At 35.1% G+C, this 21022-nt stretch overlaps 1 protein-coding gene across 1 annotated transcript in view; it reads left to right on the plus strand.

The window, feature by feature from the left end:
* USP14 (ubiquitin specific peptidase 14) overlaps positions 1–21022 on the plus strand; it is a 50475-nt gene that overhangs the window by 7387 nt on the left and 22066 nt on the right. Inside the window, exons 3-5 of the mRNA XM_047087000.1 lie at positions 1252–1284; positions 13166–13270; positions 13988–14091. Of these exons, the coding sequence (XP_046942956.1) occupies positions 1252–1284; positions 13166–13270; positions 13988–14091 (242 nt within the window). The remainder of the gene's footprint in view (positions 1–1251; positions 1285–13165; positions 13271–13987; positions 14092–21022) is intronic.

A 21022-nucleotide genomic window follows, 5' to 3' on the forward strand; every position in this document is an offset into this window, starting at 1 on the left:
TTAAATAAGTTTTGGAAGAAAAAAAAAAAAGGAAAAGTACTGAGGTTAGGCAAAATACCTTTGGGCCAATCATGGCATGAAAAAATACCTGGTTTTAATTGAATATATTGAGGTGAAAGTATTTAATTGCTTCATAGATGTGAAATTTAGGATTTGAAAAACATTTGTAGACACAGCAGATATTATTAAGGGTTAGTTTGCCTTTGGTAATCCTGGTATAATTTTTTCTTAATGTTTATTTATTTTTTGGGGGAGAGAGTGTGAGTGGGGGAGGTGCTGAGAGGGAGAGGGACAGAGGATCTGAAGTGGGCTCTGCACTGACAACAGAGAGCCTGATGTGGGGCTCAAACTCATGACTTGAGCCAAAGTTGGAAGTTAGACACTTAACCAACTGAGCTACCCAGGCACCCCCCTGGTATAATTTTTAATAGCACTTTGATTCCTAAGAATCTACTTTTGGTAATAAATTATATAATTGTTCTAATTATGTAGATCTTATTTTATAAATTACTCTTCATTCCTGTCCTGTAAGCTAGTTATTAGCTTTGCTAGTTGCATACATGCAACAAACATGCAAAAAAATTAGTATCTGTCATCAATTAAATGTTTTTTAGTCTTTTTGGAACTGTTAGGTTTATTGTCTTTTAGATTGTGGCTTTTGTAGTTGAAGCAATTGTTAGACTTACTGGCTTTAAGACTGTGCATGTGTGCCCTTGTGTGTGAGAGTGGAGGAGGGGCAGAGAGAGAGGGAGACTGAGAATCCCAAGCAGGCTTCCACTGTCAGTGCAGAGCCCGAAGTGGGGCCCCCATCCCAGGAACTGTGAGATCATGACTTGAACTGAAATCAAGAGTTGGGATGCTCAACCCACTTAAGCCAGCCAGGTGCCACCCCCCCCCCCCCCAAGTATTTTTGATTATAGTAATTTTAAGTAAAATGTACATAAAGAAAAAACTGTTCTGGAGTAGCTTTGTTTGTTTTTTAAAGTATATTTCTTTTGAGAGAGAGCGGGGGAGGGGCAGAGAGAGAAGAGAGAGAGAATCCCAAGTAGGTTCCACACTGTCAGTGCAGAGCCCAACATGGGGCTTGAATCCATCAACTGTGAGATCATGACCTGAGCTGAATCAAGAGTCAGACACTTAGCTGACTGAGCCACCCAGGTGCCCCTGGATACCTTTAAAATTAGTTGATTATTAGAATATGTTCAATTTATACAGCCGTGGTTAAATGTTTTTTATTTGTCTTTAAAACAGGATGATGATTGGGGAAACATCAAAATAAAAAATGTAAGTATTATCATAACACTTATTATAATGCAATTTCTTAATTATTATACCAAAATACATTCTAAATGCCTTTTTCCATATATATGTATATATATGTTCCAGCGCTATCTGTTGAAAATACTTTCCTTTTCCCGTTGACTCATCTTGGAGTCTTTCTTGAAAATCACTTGGAGTTTTATTTTTGGACTCCTGTGTCATTGATACATGTGATTACAACTTAGTTACTAAAATTTGTAAGTCTTGAAATGAGATTAAGTTCTCCAACCTCTGCCAGAATATTTTAGCTTCTTTGCATTTTCTTATAATTTTAGAATAAGTCTGTTAATTTTTACAAACGGACTCCTGGAATTTTGAGATTGTATTGGTTCTGTAGTTCATTTTGGGGAGAATGGGCATCTTCCTATTGAGTATTAAAATGCTTAACTATGATGTACTCTATTTAGGCCTTTATATTCTCTTAGAATTGTGTAGCTTCTCTGTGTAGATAGAGATCTTCATGGTTTTTGTTAGATTCTTGGAGTGTAGTGTTTCTTAAATGATATTTAAAAAAAATTTTGTTTTCTAGTTCATGGGTAGATCGGTTTATTTTTATCCTGACCTTACTAAATTCACTTAATACTTTGAGTAGTTACTTTCTAGATCCCCTTGGGGCTTTTTATGTACATATGCATGTTTTCTGCAAATAGAGTTATTTTTACTTCTTCCTTTCCAGTCTTTAAGATTTGTTTCTTTTTATTGCCGTACTTCCCTGGGCTAGGACTTCTAACACATTGTTGAATAGAAAGTGATGAAAATGGGCATCTTTGTTTTATCCTAGCTCACTCATTTCATGAAGACCTTTTAAATTATGAATGGCTGTTGAATTTTGTTAAGTGCTTTTTGTGGTTATTAAAAAGGTCATATGATTTTCCTACTTTATTCTGATAATCTGGTTAGTCTTCTTGATTTTTAATTGTTAAACCTGGCATTCCTGGGATGTGTGGCTTTCATACTTTTTGGTGTTTGTGACCCCATTTATACTCTATTATTATTTCTAAACCCCAAAGAGTTTTATATATGTGAGTTATATCTGTTGATATATTAGAAATTAAAACTGAAATTAAACTATTTAGAAATAACAATAACAGACGCATTACATGTTAATTTTTTTTAATGTTTTCCAAAAAATACATGAAATGATTGGCAGTGTTCTATGTTTTTGCAAATCTCTTTAAAAGCTAGCTTAATTAGAAGATAATTGAACTCTCATATTTGTTTCTGCATTCAGTATGTTGTGATATGTTTTGGTTGAAGTATTTATAAGAAATCTGGCCTCACATAGTCAAATAGTGGGAAAAGGGAGTGGTCTCTTAAGATAAAATCGTGAACGTTCTTCTTTCCTAGTACACCAGAACTTAACATGTGATAGTTTATAATTGGTTAGTTTGTGGTAGAAACCACATCAGTGACCTTTCCAACATAAACATCTATTTGTCTGTTTTGCACTTACAATGGATCTTAATTCTTGTGCATGATTTTGTAACATCATGTATTGGTCATTTGGAAAATACTCGTTTCCTAAGTTTTTTAGATCTTACATATGTTAATGTATTTTAATATACAATACCAAAAAATGGCATTCATTAATATCACCACCAACCTCAACAGTACATAGAGCTGCCAAGTACCTAGTGACAGATGTAACATTCTAATTTTCACTCAGAAGCTCTAATTTTGTCATCAACTATAGTCAGTTTTTCCTAAGGCATCAAGCTCACTTCATTTATTTTTGAGAAAATATTGGCTAAATAGTCAAGTATAAAAACCCATAATTTGTAGTTGTTGTAAGTAAAAATGGTATTTCATTACAAAAGCAACTACTCCAGGGGTGCCTGGGTGGCTCAGTCGGTTAACCATCCAACTTTGGCTCGGGTTATGATCTCACGGTTCATGAGTTCCAGCCCTGCATCGGGCTATGTGCTGACAGCTCAGAGTCTGGAGCCTGCTTTGGAATCTGTGTCTCCCTCCCTCTCTGCCCCTCCCCCCCTCCTCTCTGTCTCTCTCTCTCTCTCTCTCTCAAAAATAAACATTAAAAAAAATTAAAAAGAAAGCAACGAACTAGTTGCTAGAACTAGTTTGCAACTCAGACGTTTATGAAAGCTTATCCTGAAGAAAATAATCATACTTTGGTATGCAGATGTGTTGTTTTCATTGATTTTATTTTTTAAATAGATTTTGTTTTTTAGAACAGTTTTAGGTTCATAGCAAAAACTAAGTGGAAGATACAGAGCTTTCCCACATATCCTCCTCCCTACACATGCAGAGCCTTCTCCATTACCAACATCCCCTACACATAATTTGGCACATTTGTTGTAATTGATCAGCATGCATTGACACATCATTGGTACCCAAATCCATGGTTTACATTAGGTTTCACTCTTGGTGTTGCACATCCTGTGAGTTTGGACAAATGTATAATGACATGTATTCCCTAATATGGTATCATTATAGAATAGTTTTACTGTCCCCCCCCTCCCCCCCACTCCCAAATTCTGTATGCTGTGCCTGATCCCTCTTCCCTTCAAACCCTCTGATAACCATTGATATTTTCATTGTCTCATGGTTTGGCCTTTTTCCAGAATGTCTCATATTGGAATCCTACAGTATGTGGACTTTTCAGATTGACTTCTTTCACTTAGTAATCTACATTTAAGTTTCCTTCATGTCTTTTCATGGCTTTGATAGTTCAGTTCTTTTTAGCGATGAATAATAGTCCATTTTCTGGATATACCACAGTTTATTCACCTCCTGAAGGAGATCTTGGTTGCCAGAAGTTAAGTTTTTTTTTTAAATTTTTTTTATTGGATGCTTTCCATTCCATAGCACAGAATATGAAAAAGGAATGTACTCAAAGGTTGAGATTTAATAATCATTTTTACCAGTTCATTTGATGTCATTACTTTGATATGTGTTAAACTGTTAAAATTTTTTGCACTATTAGTGCAAGTGTCTGCACAATGAACAAGGGACAGTAACTTCCTTGGTATTATGAAAACAGCTTTGATTGTCTTGACTCTGTGAAAGAATTTTAGAGGGGTTGACAAACACTTGGAGAACGGGACAAACCCATTAAATCATGTATTTATCTCATTTATATATTGCTGGATTTTATTTTCTCATTTTTAAATTATTACTATTTTTTTAATGTTTATTTTTGAGAGAGAGCGCAAGTGGGAGAGGAGCGGAGAGAGAGGGAGATACAGAACCTGAAGCAGCTCCAGCTCTGAGCTGTTAGCACAAAGCCTGACTCAGGCCTCAAACTCACAGACCATGAGATCATGACCTGAGCTGATGTTGGATGCTCAACCAACAGAGCCATCCAGGCGTCCTTCATTTTTTTAAAAAGGATATTCATATATATGTTCATGAGGAATATTAGTATTTTTATTTGGGGATGTATTCCCTCCCCTTTCTTTTCTAAATGAGTTTGTGTAAGATTAGTATTATTTCTGTAAGTACTTGATAGAATTCATGGATAAATTATCTGGACCTGGATTTTCTATGTTGGAATTTGATTAATACTCAGTTTCTTTAATAGATACAGGGTATTTAGATTTTCTCTTTTTTATGTCCATTTTGGTGATTTTTCTCTTTGAGAAAATTTGTTTAAATATATGGAATTTATTGGCATAATAGTCATTGCCAGAATAATCATTAATTATTCTTTTGTATTTATCTTTATTTGTTGATATTCCCCCTCTTCATTCCTGATACTAATGTGTCTTTGCTTTTTTGGGGGGGAGGGTGGTTAGTGTTGCTAAGGATTTATCAGTTAATCTTTTCAATTTTTGACTTTGTTGATACATTACCTATTTTCTATTTTATTGATACCTACTTTTTAAATTATTTCCATTTTTCCTACCTTGGATTTACATTGATTCATTTTATTGCTTTTTAAGGTGTGTGCTTAAATCATGGACTTTTTTTTATATCTTCTTTGTTCATGTAGACACTTAAAATTATTTATCTTTAATTACTTGTGGTTGTATCCACAACTTTTGGTATACTATGTTTTTATTATACAGTTAAATATTTTCTTATTTCTGTTTTTTTTGACTGATTGTTTAGAACTATGTTGTTTGATCTCCAGTTATTTGGGCCTCTTAGTATAAAGAGTCCTAAGATGATGTTTTTGAACTGCTGCTCTAGGGTTTATATTACATAGCTTTAACTTATCTGCCTTAAATAACAAATGACTTCAAGTATAATGTAAGATTTTTCTGATAGTATACTTCCATTTTTCTGGTCTTTGCTGCTATTGTCATACAATTTATTTCTACATGTTAGAAATCTTATACTTGATTCCTATTTTTGCTTTAAATAGTTATCATTTAAAGAGGTTAAAAATGTATAAAAGTCATATTTACCATTTTTGTCATTCTTCCCCTTGGATCCAAATATAAATTTCCAGCAGATACCATTTTCTCCTGCCTGAAGAACCTCTACATTTCTTGCAGAGCATATCTATGAATTTTTCTCATAGCTCATTTTGTTTTTCTGAAGAGCTCTTTCTTTATGTCACCTTCATTTTGAAAGACATTTTTGATAGGTATAGAATTCTAGATTAACACTTTTTCAGTACATGAAAACTTTTTCTGATTTGCGTAGTTGCTGTCATTCTTTTGTTCCTTTGCATGTAATGGTTCTAGTTTTCCTGATGCTTTTGAGATTTTTCTCATTGTTGCTTTTCAGCAATTACGTGTTTTGGAGAGGTTTTCTTTATGTTCTGTTTGAGCTTATTGAATTTGTGGGTTTTTAGTTTTTATTGCATTTGGAAAAGTTTCAGCTGTTTCTTTAAGTATGTTTTCTGTGTGCCCTTCCTTCACTCTCTCTTTTTTTTTTTAATGTTTATTTATTTTGAGAGAGAGAGTGAGAGAGACAGAATCTCAAGCAGGTTTCCCACTGTCACCGTGGAGGAGCCCCATTTAGGGCTTGAACCCACAAACTGAGATCATGACCCCAGCTGAAATAAGAGACGCTCAACCAACTGAGTCACCCAGGTGCCCCTCTCCTTTTTTGAGACTACAGTTAAACATATATTGGGTAGCTTTGCCCATTATACAGTTTTGGTTCCTTGAATTTGTGTGTGTGTGTGTGTGTGTGTATCCATCTTTCTCTCTTTTTTTTAAATGTTCATTTATTTTGAGAGAGAGAGGGTGCATGTGTATGAGGGAGGGCAGAGAGGGAGAGAGAGGATCCCAGGCAGGTTCCACACTCAGCACAGAGCCTAATGCGGGGCTCTATCTGAGGAACTGTGAGATCATGACTTGAGCTGAAACCAAGAGTTGGACCCCTAACCAACACAGCCACCCAGGTGCCCTGTATCTTTTCCTCTCTTGATGGATATTTGTGTTTATACTTTTTGACTATTATGAACAAAACTGCAGTGAACCTTCATTTTCCTTGAGTAAATACCTACGAGTGATGCATATTTTCATTTTCCTTGAGTAAATACCTAAGAGTGAAATTGCTGGATCATGTGGTTAAGCTATATATTTAACTTTGTAAGAAACTGCCAAATACTTTCCATAGTGGTGGTTGTACCATCGTACATTCCTGTGAACAATGTATGATGGATCCAGTTGTTCTGCATCATCACAGCATTTGATTGTTGTCAGTCATTTTTCTTTTCACCTTTGTGGTGGGTGTATAGTGATGCTTTCTTGTGGTTTTAGTTTACATTTATGTGATGACTAATGATATTGAACAGATTTCATGAGCTTATGGGCAACTTGTTTATCTTCTGTTTGTGAAACATCTGTTCAAATCTTGACCTATTTTTAATTGGATTATTTTCTTAATTGCATTTTGTATATTCTTTAAAAAAATTTTTTTTAATGTTTATTCATTTTTGAGAGACAGTGACAGAGCTTGAATGGGTGAGCGGCAGAGAGAGAGGGAGACACAGAATCTGAAGCAGGCTTCAGGCTCTGAGCTGTCAGCACAGAGCCTGATGGGAGGCTCGAACTCATGATGTGGGATCATGACCTGAGCCAAAGTCAGACGTCCAACCGACTGAGCCACTCAGGCGCCACCCCCCCCCCCCTTTTTAAATCTCTTTGCATTTTGTATATTCTTTATGTATACTGGAATCAAGTCTTTTGTGAGATACATGTGCTGTGATATTTTCTCCTAGTTTGTGTTTTTTAGTCTTTTATCTTAACGTGTTTTGTTGAGTAGTTTTAAATTTTGTTGAAGTATAATTTATCAGTTTCTTTTATGGTTTTGACTATTTGTGTCCCATCTAAGAAGTCTTTGCATGTGTCAAGGTCACAAGAGACTTCTGTTTTCTAAAACTTTTACAAGTTTTAGCTTTTATATTTAGGTATATCGTCTGTTTTGAGCAGACTCTTGTGTTTGTTGTTAACTAATGGTTGGCGGTTTATTTTTTTTTTCCCATATGAGTGTTCACTGGTGAGAGCACATGTAAGTCTGTTTCTGGATTCTATTTTGTTGGTGTGTGTATATGTACCTTTATACCAACATTCACTTCCCACAGTCTTGATTATTCAAGACGTGAAATCCAGTAATATTGTTCTTCTTTTTCAAAACTATTGGCTATTCTAAGATCTTTGCATGTCCTTTGCACTTTTTAGATTCAGCTTATTTTCTAAGAGTCTGCTGGGAGTTTGATTGGAATTACATTGATACTATATATCAAATTGGGACTTTTTTTTTTAAGCTTATTATTTTGAGAGAGAGAGTGGGGAGGGGTGAGAGAGAGGGTGAGAGAGAATTCCCATTAACAGTGGGACCATGACCTGAGCCAAAATCAAGAGTCAGATGCTTCACTGACTGAGCTACCCAGGCACCTCTCAAATTGGGACATCTTAATATCGAGTCTTCTAGTTTACAAGCAAGGTATATACCTCTCCATTATTTAGATCTTAAAATTTCTCAAAACAGTGTTTTATATTTTCAATATAGGGTCTTATACATGTTTTGTTAAATGTCAGTAAGTATTTCATGGTTTGATGCTATCATAAAGGTGTTTTTCAAATGTCATCTTTCAGCTTATTGCTAATATATAGAGGTAGAATTAATTATTGTATATGGATCTTGTGTCCTGTGATTTTGCTGATTTTTACATATTGGGGTTTAGGATAATGTAGGTTGGTATACGGTCATGTTGCAAATAAGAATGGTTTTATTTTTTCCTTTTCAATTTCCCCTTTTATTTCTCTTTTTTTCTTTGCTTTATTTCACTGGTTAGGATTTTCAGCAGTGTTGAGTAGAAGTGGTTGATAGTAGACATCATTGCTTTTTCCCTGAATCTTAGGAGAAAAATCTCCAGTCTTGGCTGGAGTTGTTTTACAGATGTTCACCATTAGTTTGAAGAAGTTCTTTTCTGAAAGATTTTTTACACATTTCCTAGAATTCTCCAGTGAAGCTTGGAGCTTTCTTTGTGGGAAGACTTTTAGTTAAGATTTAGTGTATTTAATAAATATGGGACTGTTCAGATGGTAAATTTTCTTTTACATGAGTTTTGGCAATTAGTATCTTTTAAGGAATTGGTCCATTTAATTTACAGTTTAAATTGTTGACTTGATTGGCATAATATACTCTTAATATCCTTTAATTCTAGGGTTTGTAGTGCTATTTCCTCTCTCTCTCTCTTTTTTCTCTTGTATTGGCAAATTGTGGTTTCTCTTTTTTTCATTATCTACCCAGAGGTTTGTGTCAATTTCATTGATACCCCCGCCCCCACAGAAGAATCAACTTTGCTTGTTCACTTATTATTTTAATGTTTTCACTTCTTTGCTTCATTTCCTTCTTTTACTGTTTTTTAAATTTATTTGTTTTGAGAAAGAGACAGCATGCGCAGGGGAGGGATAGAGGGAGGGAGGGAAAGAGAGAGAGAAAGAGAGAGAGAGAGAAAACCCCAAGTTGACTCCGCGCTGTCAGCACAGAGCCCAAAGTGGGGCTCCGTCTCACAAACTGTGAGATCGTGATCTGAGACAAAATCAAGAGTTGGACGCTTAACTGACTGAACCACCCAGGGGCCCCTACTTTGGTTTTATTGTATGCTTTTTCTAGCTTAATTTATTATTAATTTATTTTAAGCCTTTTGCTTGTTTAACATTTATCTCTTGCCCAATTTTTTTATTGTGTGTTTGCCTTACTGATTTTTTTTTTAGGTGCTTTTTTATAGTGTAATTTTTTTTTCTAGTTTTTCCTTTTAAATTTTGACTGGTAATTTAAACTTGGAAGTTTTCAAGATTTTTGCAGTCAGTGACATTAGTTCTTTCATCTTTTATGTCAATTTTAGAAAATCTTCCAGGAAAGCAAGATATATTTTGGATTCACTTACATGTTTGTGTAATTATTTCATTTTTTACATCTTTAATTTGTAATTCATTTCGGGTATGGCATACCATGAGGTGAGAACTGATTATTTTTTTTCTAAATTATTGTTTAGTTTTCCTCAACATTCTTCATTGCATAATCTATTTTCTTTAGTCTTTATTCTTTAGAAATTTCTTAGCTATTATTGTGTGTATAAACTTGCTACATGAATGAATCCTTTTGTAAAGTTTCAGAAAGAAATAATTTGGAATCACATCTTTACAGTACTGTTTCCAGTTTAGAAATTGGATAGTGCTGTGAAAATGTTGGGGTTCAGGAGTGATAGGTCATGAATGAATTCTTTACATGTCTTTGATACAGAAGGGGTGGTTTTATTAAAGCACAGGGCAGGATCTGTGGGCAGAGAGAGCTGCACTGAGATGGTGAGGAGTGACAGATATATACTTTCAAGTTGCGAGGGGTTTAGGGATAGTATAAGTCTCTAAGGAATTTGGAAGCAAGGCTTCTAGGACCTTAAGGGGCTGTTAGGATAAGGTTTTTCACTACTGTCTAGTAAAACTTGGTCATGAGACTCTTTAGATGTATATCAGTGGGCTACACGCTTGGAAGATGATTGCTAACATATAGCTTGGGAGGGGGGTAGAGAGAAAGGAAGATTCCAAAGGAATTTCTTTATAGGATCCTGGAGGTCAGGCTAATGTCAAGCTAAGGTTGCCTTTTTTCTATAGCAATGTATAAACACTGAGGCAGCTAATAAGCTCCTCGAGGAAGGTTCCTCTTACTGTCTCGGGGTACTTGTCAGTGGGCTATAAATTGTAAGGAATTTTCATTTTTTTCTATATTTCTTTTTAACTTTGTTCTCTACATCAATCATTACCTTCAGTTTATTATTTAGGTATGGTTTTTGTTTTTTTGTTTGTATCTCTAAAGCTTTATAGGTTTTTTTTTTTAAATTAAAGTACATATATCTTGTTAGGTTTACTTTTTTAAATATTTTTTTCTTTTCTATTATATTTCTAAAATTATTGCAAGTATATTCTTTTTAAGTACTTGGTTTTCTTAGGATAGTTGTCTTTGGAAAAAGATTCTTTAGTGATGGTTTAGTATTGCTTTGCCATTATCTTACAGAAAGCTTAAGTTAAAAATAACAGGTGATGGAGTGAAGGTTATTGGAGTTCAACATAGGTACTATGAAGACTGAGTTTGTTAACTTTATTAATTTTCTTTCTTTGTATTTATTTAAGTTTATTTTTTATTTTTTTAAATTTACATCCAAATTAGTTAGCATGTAGTGCAACAATGATTTCAGGAGTAGATTCCTTAGTGCCCCTTCCCCATTTAGCCCATCCCCCCTCCCAAAATCCCTCCAGTAACCCTCAGTTTGTTCTCCATATTTATGAGTCTCTTATGTTTTGTCCCCCTCCCTGTTTTTATATTATTTTTGTTTCCCTTCTCTTATGTTCACCGGTTTTGTCTCTTAAAGTCCTCATCTGAGTGAAGTCATATGATTTTTGTCTTTCTCTGACTAATTGCACTTAGCATTATACCCTCTAGTTCCATCCACGTAGTTGCAAATGGCAAGATTTCATTCTTTCCGATTGCTGAGTAATACTCCATTTTGTGTGTGTGTGTGTGTATGTGTATACATACATACACACACACACACACACAAACACACACACACACACACCACATCTTCTTTATCCATTCATCCATTGATGGACATTTGGGCTCTTTCCATACTTTGGCTATTGTTGATAGTGCTGCTATAAACATGGGGGTGCATGTGTCCCTTTGATACAGCACACCCTGTATCCCTTGGATAAATGCCTAGTAATGCAATTGCTGGGTCGTAGGGTAGTTCTGTTTTTAGTTTTTTGAGGAACCTCCATACTGTTTTCCAGAGTGGCTGCACAAGCTTGCCTTCCCAACTTTATTAATTTTCTTAAAGGCTTTATTTTTAACTTATATACCCAACATGGGGCTCAAATTCACAGTCCCGAGATCAAGAGTTGCATGCTCCACTGACTGAGCCAGCTAGGTGCCCCAGCCTTATTAATTTTCTAATTTTAATCCTCATGTAGAAATATTCATCTTTTTTTCTAACTTCTACTTCTGGCTTTTTTTTTTTTAATTTTTTTTTTTTTTTTACATTTATTTATTTTTTGAGAGACCTAGAGAGACAGCACAAGTTGGGGAGGGGCAGAGAGAGAAGGAGACACAGAATCTGAAGGAGGCTCCAGACTCTGAGCTGTCAGCACAGAGCCCAACGCGGGGCTTGAACTCACAAACCGTGAGATCATGACCTGAGCTGAAGTCGGATGCCCAACCGACTGAGCCACTCAGGTGCCTTCCTTTTTTTTTTTTTTTTTTTTTTTTCCTTAAAATCTCCCTACTCTTCTTATGCACTCATGTCTTCTGTAGTAAGACATTGTTCACATTTCAGGATTACGAGATTTGAGGGAATATTGTTCTTATCGTATGGAATGTTACATATTATTGAATATAAATGTTCCCTTAGGCTGACAATGTAGAATTATAAAATTGGATATTTTGAACTAACTTATGTGTTTGATGATTTTTAATAATGGAGGGTTTGATGCTCTCAAAATAATTCTATTCAAATGTAAATAATTGTTACAGTTAGAAATAGACATTTACAGAAAGAATCTTACCTGTGCTTAGTTTGTTATGGGGAGAAATGATTCCACTAAATGAGCATTTCAAGAATTCCCTCCATTCCAGTATTGTAAACATTCTCACCTGTCTTAATGTTTATTTTTGAGAGAGAGAGAGAGAGAGACAGTGTGAGCGGGGGAGGGCCAGAGAGAGAGGGAGACACAGCTCTCCCGAAGCAGGCTCCGGGCTCTGAGCTTTCAGCACAGAGCTGAATGCAGGGTTTGAACTTATGGACAGTGAGATCATGACCTGAGCCGAAGTTGGGCGTTTAACCAACTGAGCCACCCAGGTGCCCCCATTCTCACCTGTCTTTATGACAGTGTTTATTTTTCCCCTAGCTTCATTGAGGCATAATTGATTGATATGGATTAAAATTCACCTGTAAAATTTTAGTGTACAGTTTGAATTTGGTTAATTTTATAGAGCCCTGTAACCACCACCACAATTAAGATACAGATGTTCCACCATTCTGGTTTCTTCACTCCCCTTTGCAGATAAGCAGGTGACCTCTGGTCTGAAGCAGCCAGCTCAGAATTTTTTTTTTTTTAATAACTCAGTAATTTTTAGTATATTGATGAGAGTTGTATAACTTTCACTACAGTCTAGTTTTAGAACATTCCATCACCCTTGGAAAAAATGGGTGTGTGTTAAAAGTCACTCCCTCTTTCTACCTTTTAGCCCTAGCAACCACTAGTCTACTTGGTGTCTCTGTAGATTTACCTTTTCTGGCAAATACAAGCATGCAGTATGTGTTGTTGTTTTTTTTTTTTTTTTTTTTTGTACCTGTTTTCTTTTATTGGATATACACATCATTTGAGCATCTTTATGAAATTAAATTTTTTTGTTTTAAAAATAGGGAATGACTCTACTAATGATGGGGTCAGCAGATGCTCTTCCTGAGGAGCCCTCAGCTAAGACTGTCTTTGTAGAAGACATGACTGAAGAACAGTTAGCATCTGCGGTAAGACATACCACGTTTTATATATTTGATTGCTACAGTTACTAGGATGCCTTTCAGAAAGTAGCATCTAAATGTTTTAAAGATTTAATTGTTAATATTAAGATGTATGTTTTTAGTAGTAAAAGGTTTTATTTTTGAAACTGGCTTGAGGAGTCCTTGTATAATTGGATAATTCAATGCAAAGTCAATAGTATCTTTAATAAGTGTTATGCTAACTGCTATTATTTTATGGGAAAACAGGCTTAAAGACGATAAGTAGTTTAAATGCTGGATTGATGAAATTCTTAAAATTTTCCTCGTTGAAAATACATACAATGTATCCTAAATTGCAATATTGTTTTAAAAAAACTGGTTAACACAAACTTGTCAAATATTATTTTTTTATCATTGAGCATTTTTATAGTGTTATTTTTTTCTTTTTTTGAAGTGTTTCTATGTATACTTTGTTACCCCATTCTAATGATAAGCCTGCAAAGGTGGGCAAGACGGATAGGATTGTTCTCTTATTATTTTCAAGAAGGGAGTTAAAAACACAATATTAGTCAGCATGTTGCAAGTACACATTTCTATTGTGGGATATAAGACATTGTTACTTCCGGGTGAAGGTGGAATATAAATTGGTATGAGTTGGTAAATTGTACTTCAAAGTGTAAATTTTAGAGATTTTATACATGCTATGTCATTGTATAAAAATGAATTAATCCTTTTCTTTATCAGATGGAATTGCCATGTGGATTGACAAACCTTGGTAACACTTGTTACATGAATGCCACAGTTCAGTGTATTCGTTCCGTGCCTGAACTCAAAGATGCCCTTAAAAGGTAAGACAGAAGAGAAATGCTGTAATCCTGTTGGTAGGTAAGGGAGGTTCACATTTGGGTGAGTAGTGTTTAGTGTATCATTGTGTGTATAGTTTTTTTAGCAGCTTTTTTTGAGATGCTCATTTATTGTACAATTCATCTGTTTAAAGTATTTGATTAAATGGTCTTTATTATAGTCACAAGATTGTACAGCCATTATCACAGTCTAACCTTAGATTATTTTCTTCCTTCCTGAAAGAAACCTATTCCTGAGCAGTCACTCCTTTTACCTTTCCCACCTCCAGCTCTAGGCAACCATTTATCTACTTTCTGTATTATCCATTTGCCTATTCTGGACATTTGATATAAATGGAATCATATAGTAAGTAATTTTTTGTGACTGGTTTCTTTTACTTAGCATAATATATTTTCTGGGTTTATTCATGTTGTAGTATATGTCAGTACTTCATTCCTTTTTATGGCTGAATATTCAGCTCTATGGACATACCATATTATGTTAATCTGTTCATCTGTTGATAAACATTTGATTAGTTTCCATTTTGAGGCTGTTATAATAATGTTACCTACCATGAACATTCAGGGAGAAGTTGTTGTGCAGACCAGTTTTCATTTCTTTTGATTATGAGTGGATTACTTGGTCATGTAGTAACTCTTTGTTAAACAGCATTTTGTGGAACTGCCAAACTGCTTGGCACCATTTTCTCTTCTGACCAGCAATGTAAGAGAGTTCCAATTTCTCCACCTCCATGCCAGTCTTTTTATTCAAATGTCTTCGATTATAGTCATCCTAAATGTAAAATGGTATCTCATTGTAGTTGTTGTTTGTAATTACCTAATGACTAGTGATGATCATCTTTTTATGTATTTATTGGCTTGTATATCTTCTTTGGAGAAACGTCTGTTCAAATTCTTTGCCTGTGTTTTATTTTTTTTAACTCTAATCTTTTTTTTAAATGTTTATTTTTGAGAGAGAGCGAGAGAGTGCATGTGTGCGTGTGGGTAGGGGAGGGGCAGAGAGAGAGGGAGACAGAAGATCTGAAGCTGGCTCTGTGCTGACAGCAGTGAGCCCCACATGAAGTTCACAAATAGCTAGATCATGACCTGAGCTGAGTTGGACATTCAACCCAGGTGCCCCCTTTGCCTGTGTTTTAAATGGTTTGTCTTTTGATTGTTCAGTTACAAGTGTGTAAGTTACATGTTCTGGATGTAAGTCCTTTTTCAGATAATTTGCAGATATTTTCTTTCATTTTGTGAGTTGTCTTCACTTTCTTGATGTTACTGTTTTGTAACACAAGAGGTTTTAATTTTGATGTAGTTTAATTTTGTGTGTGTGTGTGTGTGTGTGTGTGTGTGTGTGTATCTTACATCTGAAACAGTTGCCTCATCCTAGGTCACAAATATTTAATCCTATATTTTAAGAGCTTCATAATTTTAACTCTTAAATTTAGGTCTCTAATCTATTTTTAGTTAATTTTTATGTATGGTGGGAAGTTGATATCTCATTCTTGTGCAAATGGATATCCTGTTTTTTGAGTTCCATTTGCTGAAGACTCTTTCCTTGATGAATTGCCCTAGCACCTTTATTGAAAATCAGTTGACCATGATGTATGGTATAAGATTTATTTCAGAACTCTCAGTTCTAGTCTAGAAATAAATACCTTTATTTGTATTGATTTGTCCTTATGCTGGTGAATAATTTTTATACCACTATACAAAAGAAAAAAGAGTAAACAGTTACCTGTGTTTTGACAGCCTGTGAAATAGTCTGTAAATGAAGATCCTTTCTCCTCAGTGAATATAAATGTATAACTTAAAAAATATGTCACTTAATTCTCACTAAATTTATTACAACTGTCTTGGTATATACATTGCCGCTTGTTAATGTAGGATAGAATTCTAAATTGCAATTTGAATTCTTAGCCAGCTTTATGAATGTTGATTTTTTTTTTTTTCTTCTTCTTCTTTTTTCCTTAGTGGCTTGTGAAATGCTTTGATAGAACTGGGCAATAGAGAGGAGAGAGGATTATACAGAAACCTGAGAGTATCAGAAGGTTTTCTAAATTTCTCTGAAGTGAATACTTGTCAGGTATTTATGAAGTTGTCTAGCTTATAGCTGGTGTAGTCATTAGTGAACAAGACATAGTACCTATCTTCCAGGCACTTAGAGTCTTGATTGAGAAAGGCTGCCATGTTTGGTACTGTTTCAGAACTGCTTTGATGGGAAATGTTAAAGTCAGAGTGCTTTTTCCCCAGAGGTTTGTAGTTAACTTTTCCACTATTTTTGTGTGTCCACAGATATGAGAGATCTAATATCAGTCTCATTTCTTATTCTTTTCTGTTAATAATTTTTAAGGTTTTCTTTTTCTTTTTGTTTTTCAGAGTTTTCTAATAGGGTAGGTGTGGGGTTTTATTTACCTTATTTAGTGCTGAGTGAGCACTTTTAGTGTAAGGACTCTTGTCCTAAACTTTGGACATTCTTGGCTGTTATTTCTTCAGATAATTTCTACTTTGTTTTATCTGGCTTCCCTTATATTCAGAATAATAGTTTCTGGATCTGTTTTTCATGTCTCTTTTTTTTTTTCTGCACTTCTGATTTTTTATTTTATGTGCTGTCTTCTGGGAGAGTGCCTCAGTTCTATTTTACATTTCACTGATTTATGCATTAGCTTTGTTTCACAGTTGCTTGTCACAACTTTCTTTTCTTTAATCTCATGTTCTTAATTTTGGATATGAATTCTGCTTTTCTTTCTTCGAGGCTCTGAAGTATTCTTATTTCAAGGTCTTTTTCCCCGCCTTGTTTGGACCTTTTTAATTTAAACTCTGTTTTCCTTAGATGTAAGGATTGATGTCTCGTTTGTGTTGAGATTGTGTAGTTATCTTATGCACCCATGTTCTCTTGCTTATGTTTCATTTGCAAATGAGCTGAATGAGCAGCTTATTGGGCAGCTCTCTGCCCTAAAAACTGGCTACTGGGAGCAGACTTGTCTTACTTCCAAGACTTCTTTGTATTTTGTTCATCTCGGATATCTTCCGGGCTCTATTCCAAGGAGAAGTCCTTCATGTTTTGGGGTTATTTCTCTGAGTTTTATATAAGCAGGGGAGATTTCATTCTGTTGATTTCAGTTTTCTTGACCAGATGAAATACTTTTTGAATGCTAAGTTTTTACAGGTCAGAAGCCTTTGTACTTAACTAACTTACTACAAGAGGACATGGATGGGGTTGTATGTCTTTGGAAAAATGGCACTCAGTGATAAAATAGGAATGAAAGAAGAGAGAGAAACTTCCATGGGAGATGTTTTAAAACTGGCAGTCTGAAGCTCATCCTTAAATTCTTAAGAATTTTTATTTGGCAGATTCTGGGGAGTGAGAAGTATATATTGCTAAAGGCTAGAAGGGAAATAGACTGGGTTAGTTGAAGAGGCAATGAGGGCCAAGAACCAGAGCTACAGGTAGAACCTAGTTTGCTTGATGCTGCTCATTAGTGGAACCTCATGATAAGTAGGAATTCTAAATTTAGAACTTAAAGTGATAAGTATAATATAAAAAATTACCCTTAAATTCTATGAGTTACTTACAAAAGACTGTATCTCATGGCCATATTTTTATCTTACTGGAGATTGGCAAGACATGTCTTGGTAAGTACCACATAGTTTTTTTTCATTAGCAGTTACTAGGGTGTTATTTTACTTATATTTTACTTACATTTTCAAAGTTGTATAGGAATGGTCTATTCTTTTTTTTAAATTTTTTAAATCTTTATTTTTGAGAAAGAGACAGAGTGTGAGCAGGGGAGGAGCAGAGAGAGAGGGAGACAGAGAATCTGAAGCAGGCTCCAGGTCCCGAGCCGTCAGCACAGAGCCCAACGTGGGGCTCGAACTCGTGAATCATGAGATCATGACCTGAGCCGAAGTCAGATGCTCAACCGACTGAGCCACCCAGGGGCCCCAGGAATGATCTATTCTTAATAGAACTTAACTATAAAATTGGCTGGACCAAACCTTTTTTTTTTGGGGGGGGGCGCATTTTATTTTTTATTTTATTTTATTTTATTTTATTTTTTTAATTTTTTTTTCAACGTTTTTATTTATTTTTGGGACAGAGAGAGACAGAGCATGAACGGGGGAGGGGCAGAGAGAGAGGGAGACACAGAATCGGAAACAGGCTCCAGGCTCTGAGCCATCAGCCCAGAGCCTGACGCGGGGCTCGAACTCATGGACCGCGAGATCGTGACCTGGCTGAAGTCGGACGCTTAACCGACTGCGCCACCCAGGCGCCCCATGGGGGGGCGCATTTTAAATGTACATTTTCTGTGTCTTTTGGGTAAGTTTTGGTAGTTTATGTTTTCCTATGAATTTGTCCTTAATTCTTATGCTAAAATATCTTAAAGACATATCTATTTTTGGACCTGTATTTCCCCTCATTTTCATTTTTATTTGTTATGTATTTTTTCCCTTGATTATCTTGCCAGAGGTTTGTATATTTTATTTTTCAAAGAATCAGCTGTTAGATTTATTCAGTCACTTTTTTTGATTGTCTGATTCATCCTACTTTTCTTTGTATTAACTTATTTCTATTTTCCTTTGGCTTGTTTTATTTTCTGATTTCTTAAGTTGTACGCTTAGATCATTTATTCTTGTGTAGTAATGACAGTATGGTATTTAGTTCTGAGTTTTGGTTGCTGTTCTCCATTAGATGAGGCTGTTCACATGTTTTTGAAAACAAAAACTATAAAATCTTCCTTTTGACTCTGAATTCATTTATAACTATTAAATTTTAACATACAGAAAAGTATATGAATGAATTATCTCCATGAACACATCTGTGTAACCAACACAGACAAACAGAATCCCATCAGCCTCTAAATATTCCCTCGTGACTCTCCCTTCCTGATGGCTGCCTCTACTTTGTGTTCAGAATAGTTAATGATAATGTGACTTCTAACCTCATGGATTAACTTTGCCTATTTGGAACTCTTTATAAGCAGAAACATGGATTGTGTTCATTTGGGTCTGGCTCATTAGTTTTGGCTTAACCTTGTGTGTGTAGTTGTAGTTTATGATGTTCATGCTGTGTACTATGCCACTGTATGGATCTACTACACAATATCTATTTTTCTGTTGATGAATGTTTGGGGTTAGCTGATGTATGATTGATTCTGGTATATCACAGATGATAGAAAAGTCAAAACGTCCTTTTTTTTTTTTTTGTAGGTGATAAAGTATAAAGTATAATAGACTAAAGCTTATTAATTACATTTGGATTTTCTATATCATGTAGTGTTTTTTAAAAAAATTTTTTTAACGTTTATTATTGAAAGAGAGAGAGCGTGAGCAGGGGAGGGGCAGAGAGAGAGGGAGACACAGAATCTGAAGCAGGCTTCAGGCTCTAAACTGTCAGCACAGAGCCCGAGGCAGGGCTGGAACCCACAAACCGCGAGATCATGACCTGAGCCGACGTCGGACACTTAACTGGCTGAGCCACCCAGGCACCCCTCATTTGTTGTTTTTTTTTAATTTATTGACTTGGTAAAGACTTTCTTAGAAAAGGTGCTCTTTTATTTTTTATCTTCTGTAAAACCTCTTAGTGTTTCTGTTACATCACTCTGTACTCTTGTCAGTTTTTCCTTTTATTTTCTAACAGTTTTTCTTTGTAAAGTTCAACTGTTAATGTTATTTGGCTTATTGGATGGTTTTACCTTAATTAGGAATTAAACGTTTTCTTGGTAGGGGCACCTGGGTGGCTCAGTCCATTAAGTGTCTGACTTCAGCTTAGGTCATGATCTCATGGTTCATGAGTTCTAGCCCCACATCGGGCTCTGTGCTGACAGCTCAGAGGCTGGAGCCTGCCTCAGATTTTGTGTCTCCCTGTCTCTGTCCCTCCTCTGCTCATGCTCATGCTTTGTCTCTCTCTCAAAAATAAATAAACATCAAAAAAAATTTTTTTTTTATTTTTAGTTTTTGGTATAATGAGAGGTTTGTGTGGGGAGATAGTATTAAATTATGCTTTTTCTATTCTTAGTGACTTAAAAGATAATTCATTAGTATAGCCTTTGCCATAAATGTAGGGATAGTTAGCAATGTTGTCCTGTAACTAGAAGTAGAATTCACTAACAACATGTTGTTATAAACTTGACTGATGTTTTGGGATACACTTGCTTTATTAGTACATTATTTTAACTTCAGAAGTGCCTTTTAAGAAGTTACAAACTAAGAGGGAAGCTATTATGATTTTCACTTTTTAAAATGAATATATATAATTTAGACATTGTTCTGAATTGTGTACTGAAAAACTTAAAAACTTGAGTCATAGCAATTTCCAAAATATCTAAATTAACAACTTTTCAGTTGGATATAATTTGACATTTTCTGTGACCTCTTTGATTGTTTACATAAGCACAGAAATTTTTTTACTTTATTTTTTTATTTTAGAGAAAGTATGCACATGAGCATGGGAGGGGGCAGAGGGGGTGGAGATAGAGAGAGAAAGAAAGAAAAAGAAAGAAAGAAAGGGAAAATCTTAATCAGTCTCCATGTTCAGCATGGAGCCTGACACAGGACTCGATCCCATAACCCTGGGATCAGCCAAAATCAAGTCAGATGGGTCAACTGAATGAGAGACCCAGGTGCCCCAAAGTTTTTTTTTTTTATTTATTTTTAAATAGAAATGTAATTTACATCGAGTAAATATCTTGTGTTTGGTGTGATCAGTTTTGATAAATGCAAATATCTGTAACCCATTTCACAAATTACAGAACATTTCCCTCATCCCAGGAAGTTTTTATATTTCTACCTTTGCCTAGTCCTCATTCCCACCCACTACCCAACTCTGCAAGCAGCTACTGATCTCATATTAGTTTTGTGTATTCAGGAACTTAAATGTACAGAATGTATTTTTGGTTTGGCTTAGTTTAGTTAGCATAGTTTTTGAAAT

This window comes from Lynx rufus, unplaced genomic scaffold, assembly GCF_022079265.1.
Source record: "Lynx rufus isolate CCGP_SWC_20201006 ecotype Redwood Valley unplaced genomic scaffold, mLynRuf1.p SCAF_22, whole genome shotgun sequence".
Classification (NCBI taxonomy): Eukaryota; Metazoa; Chordata; class Mammalia; order Carnivora; family Felidae; genus Lynx; species Lynx rufus.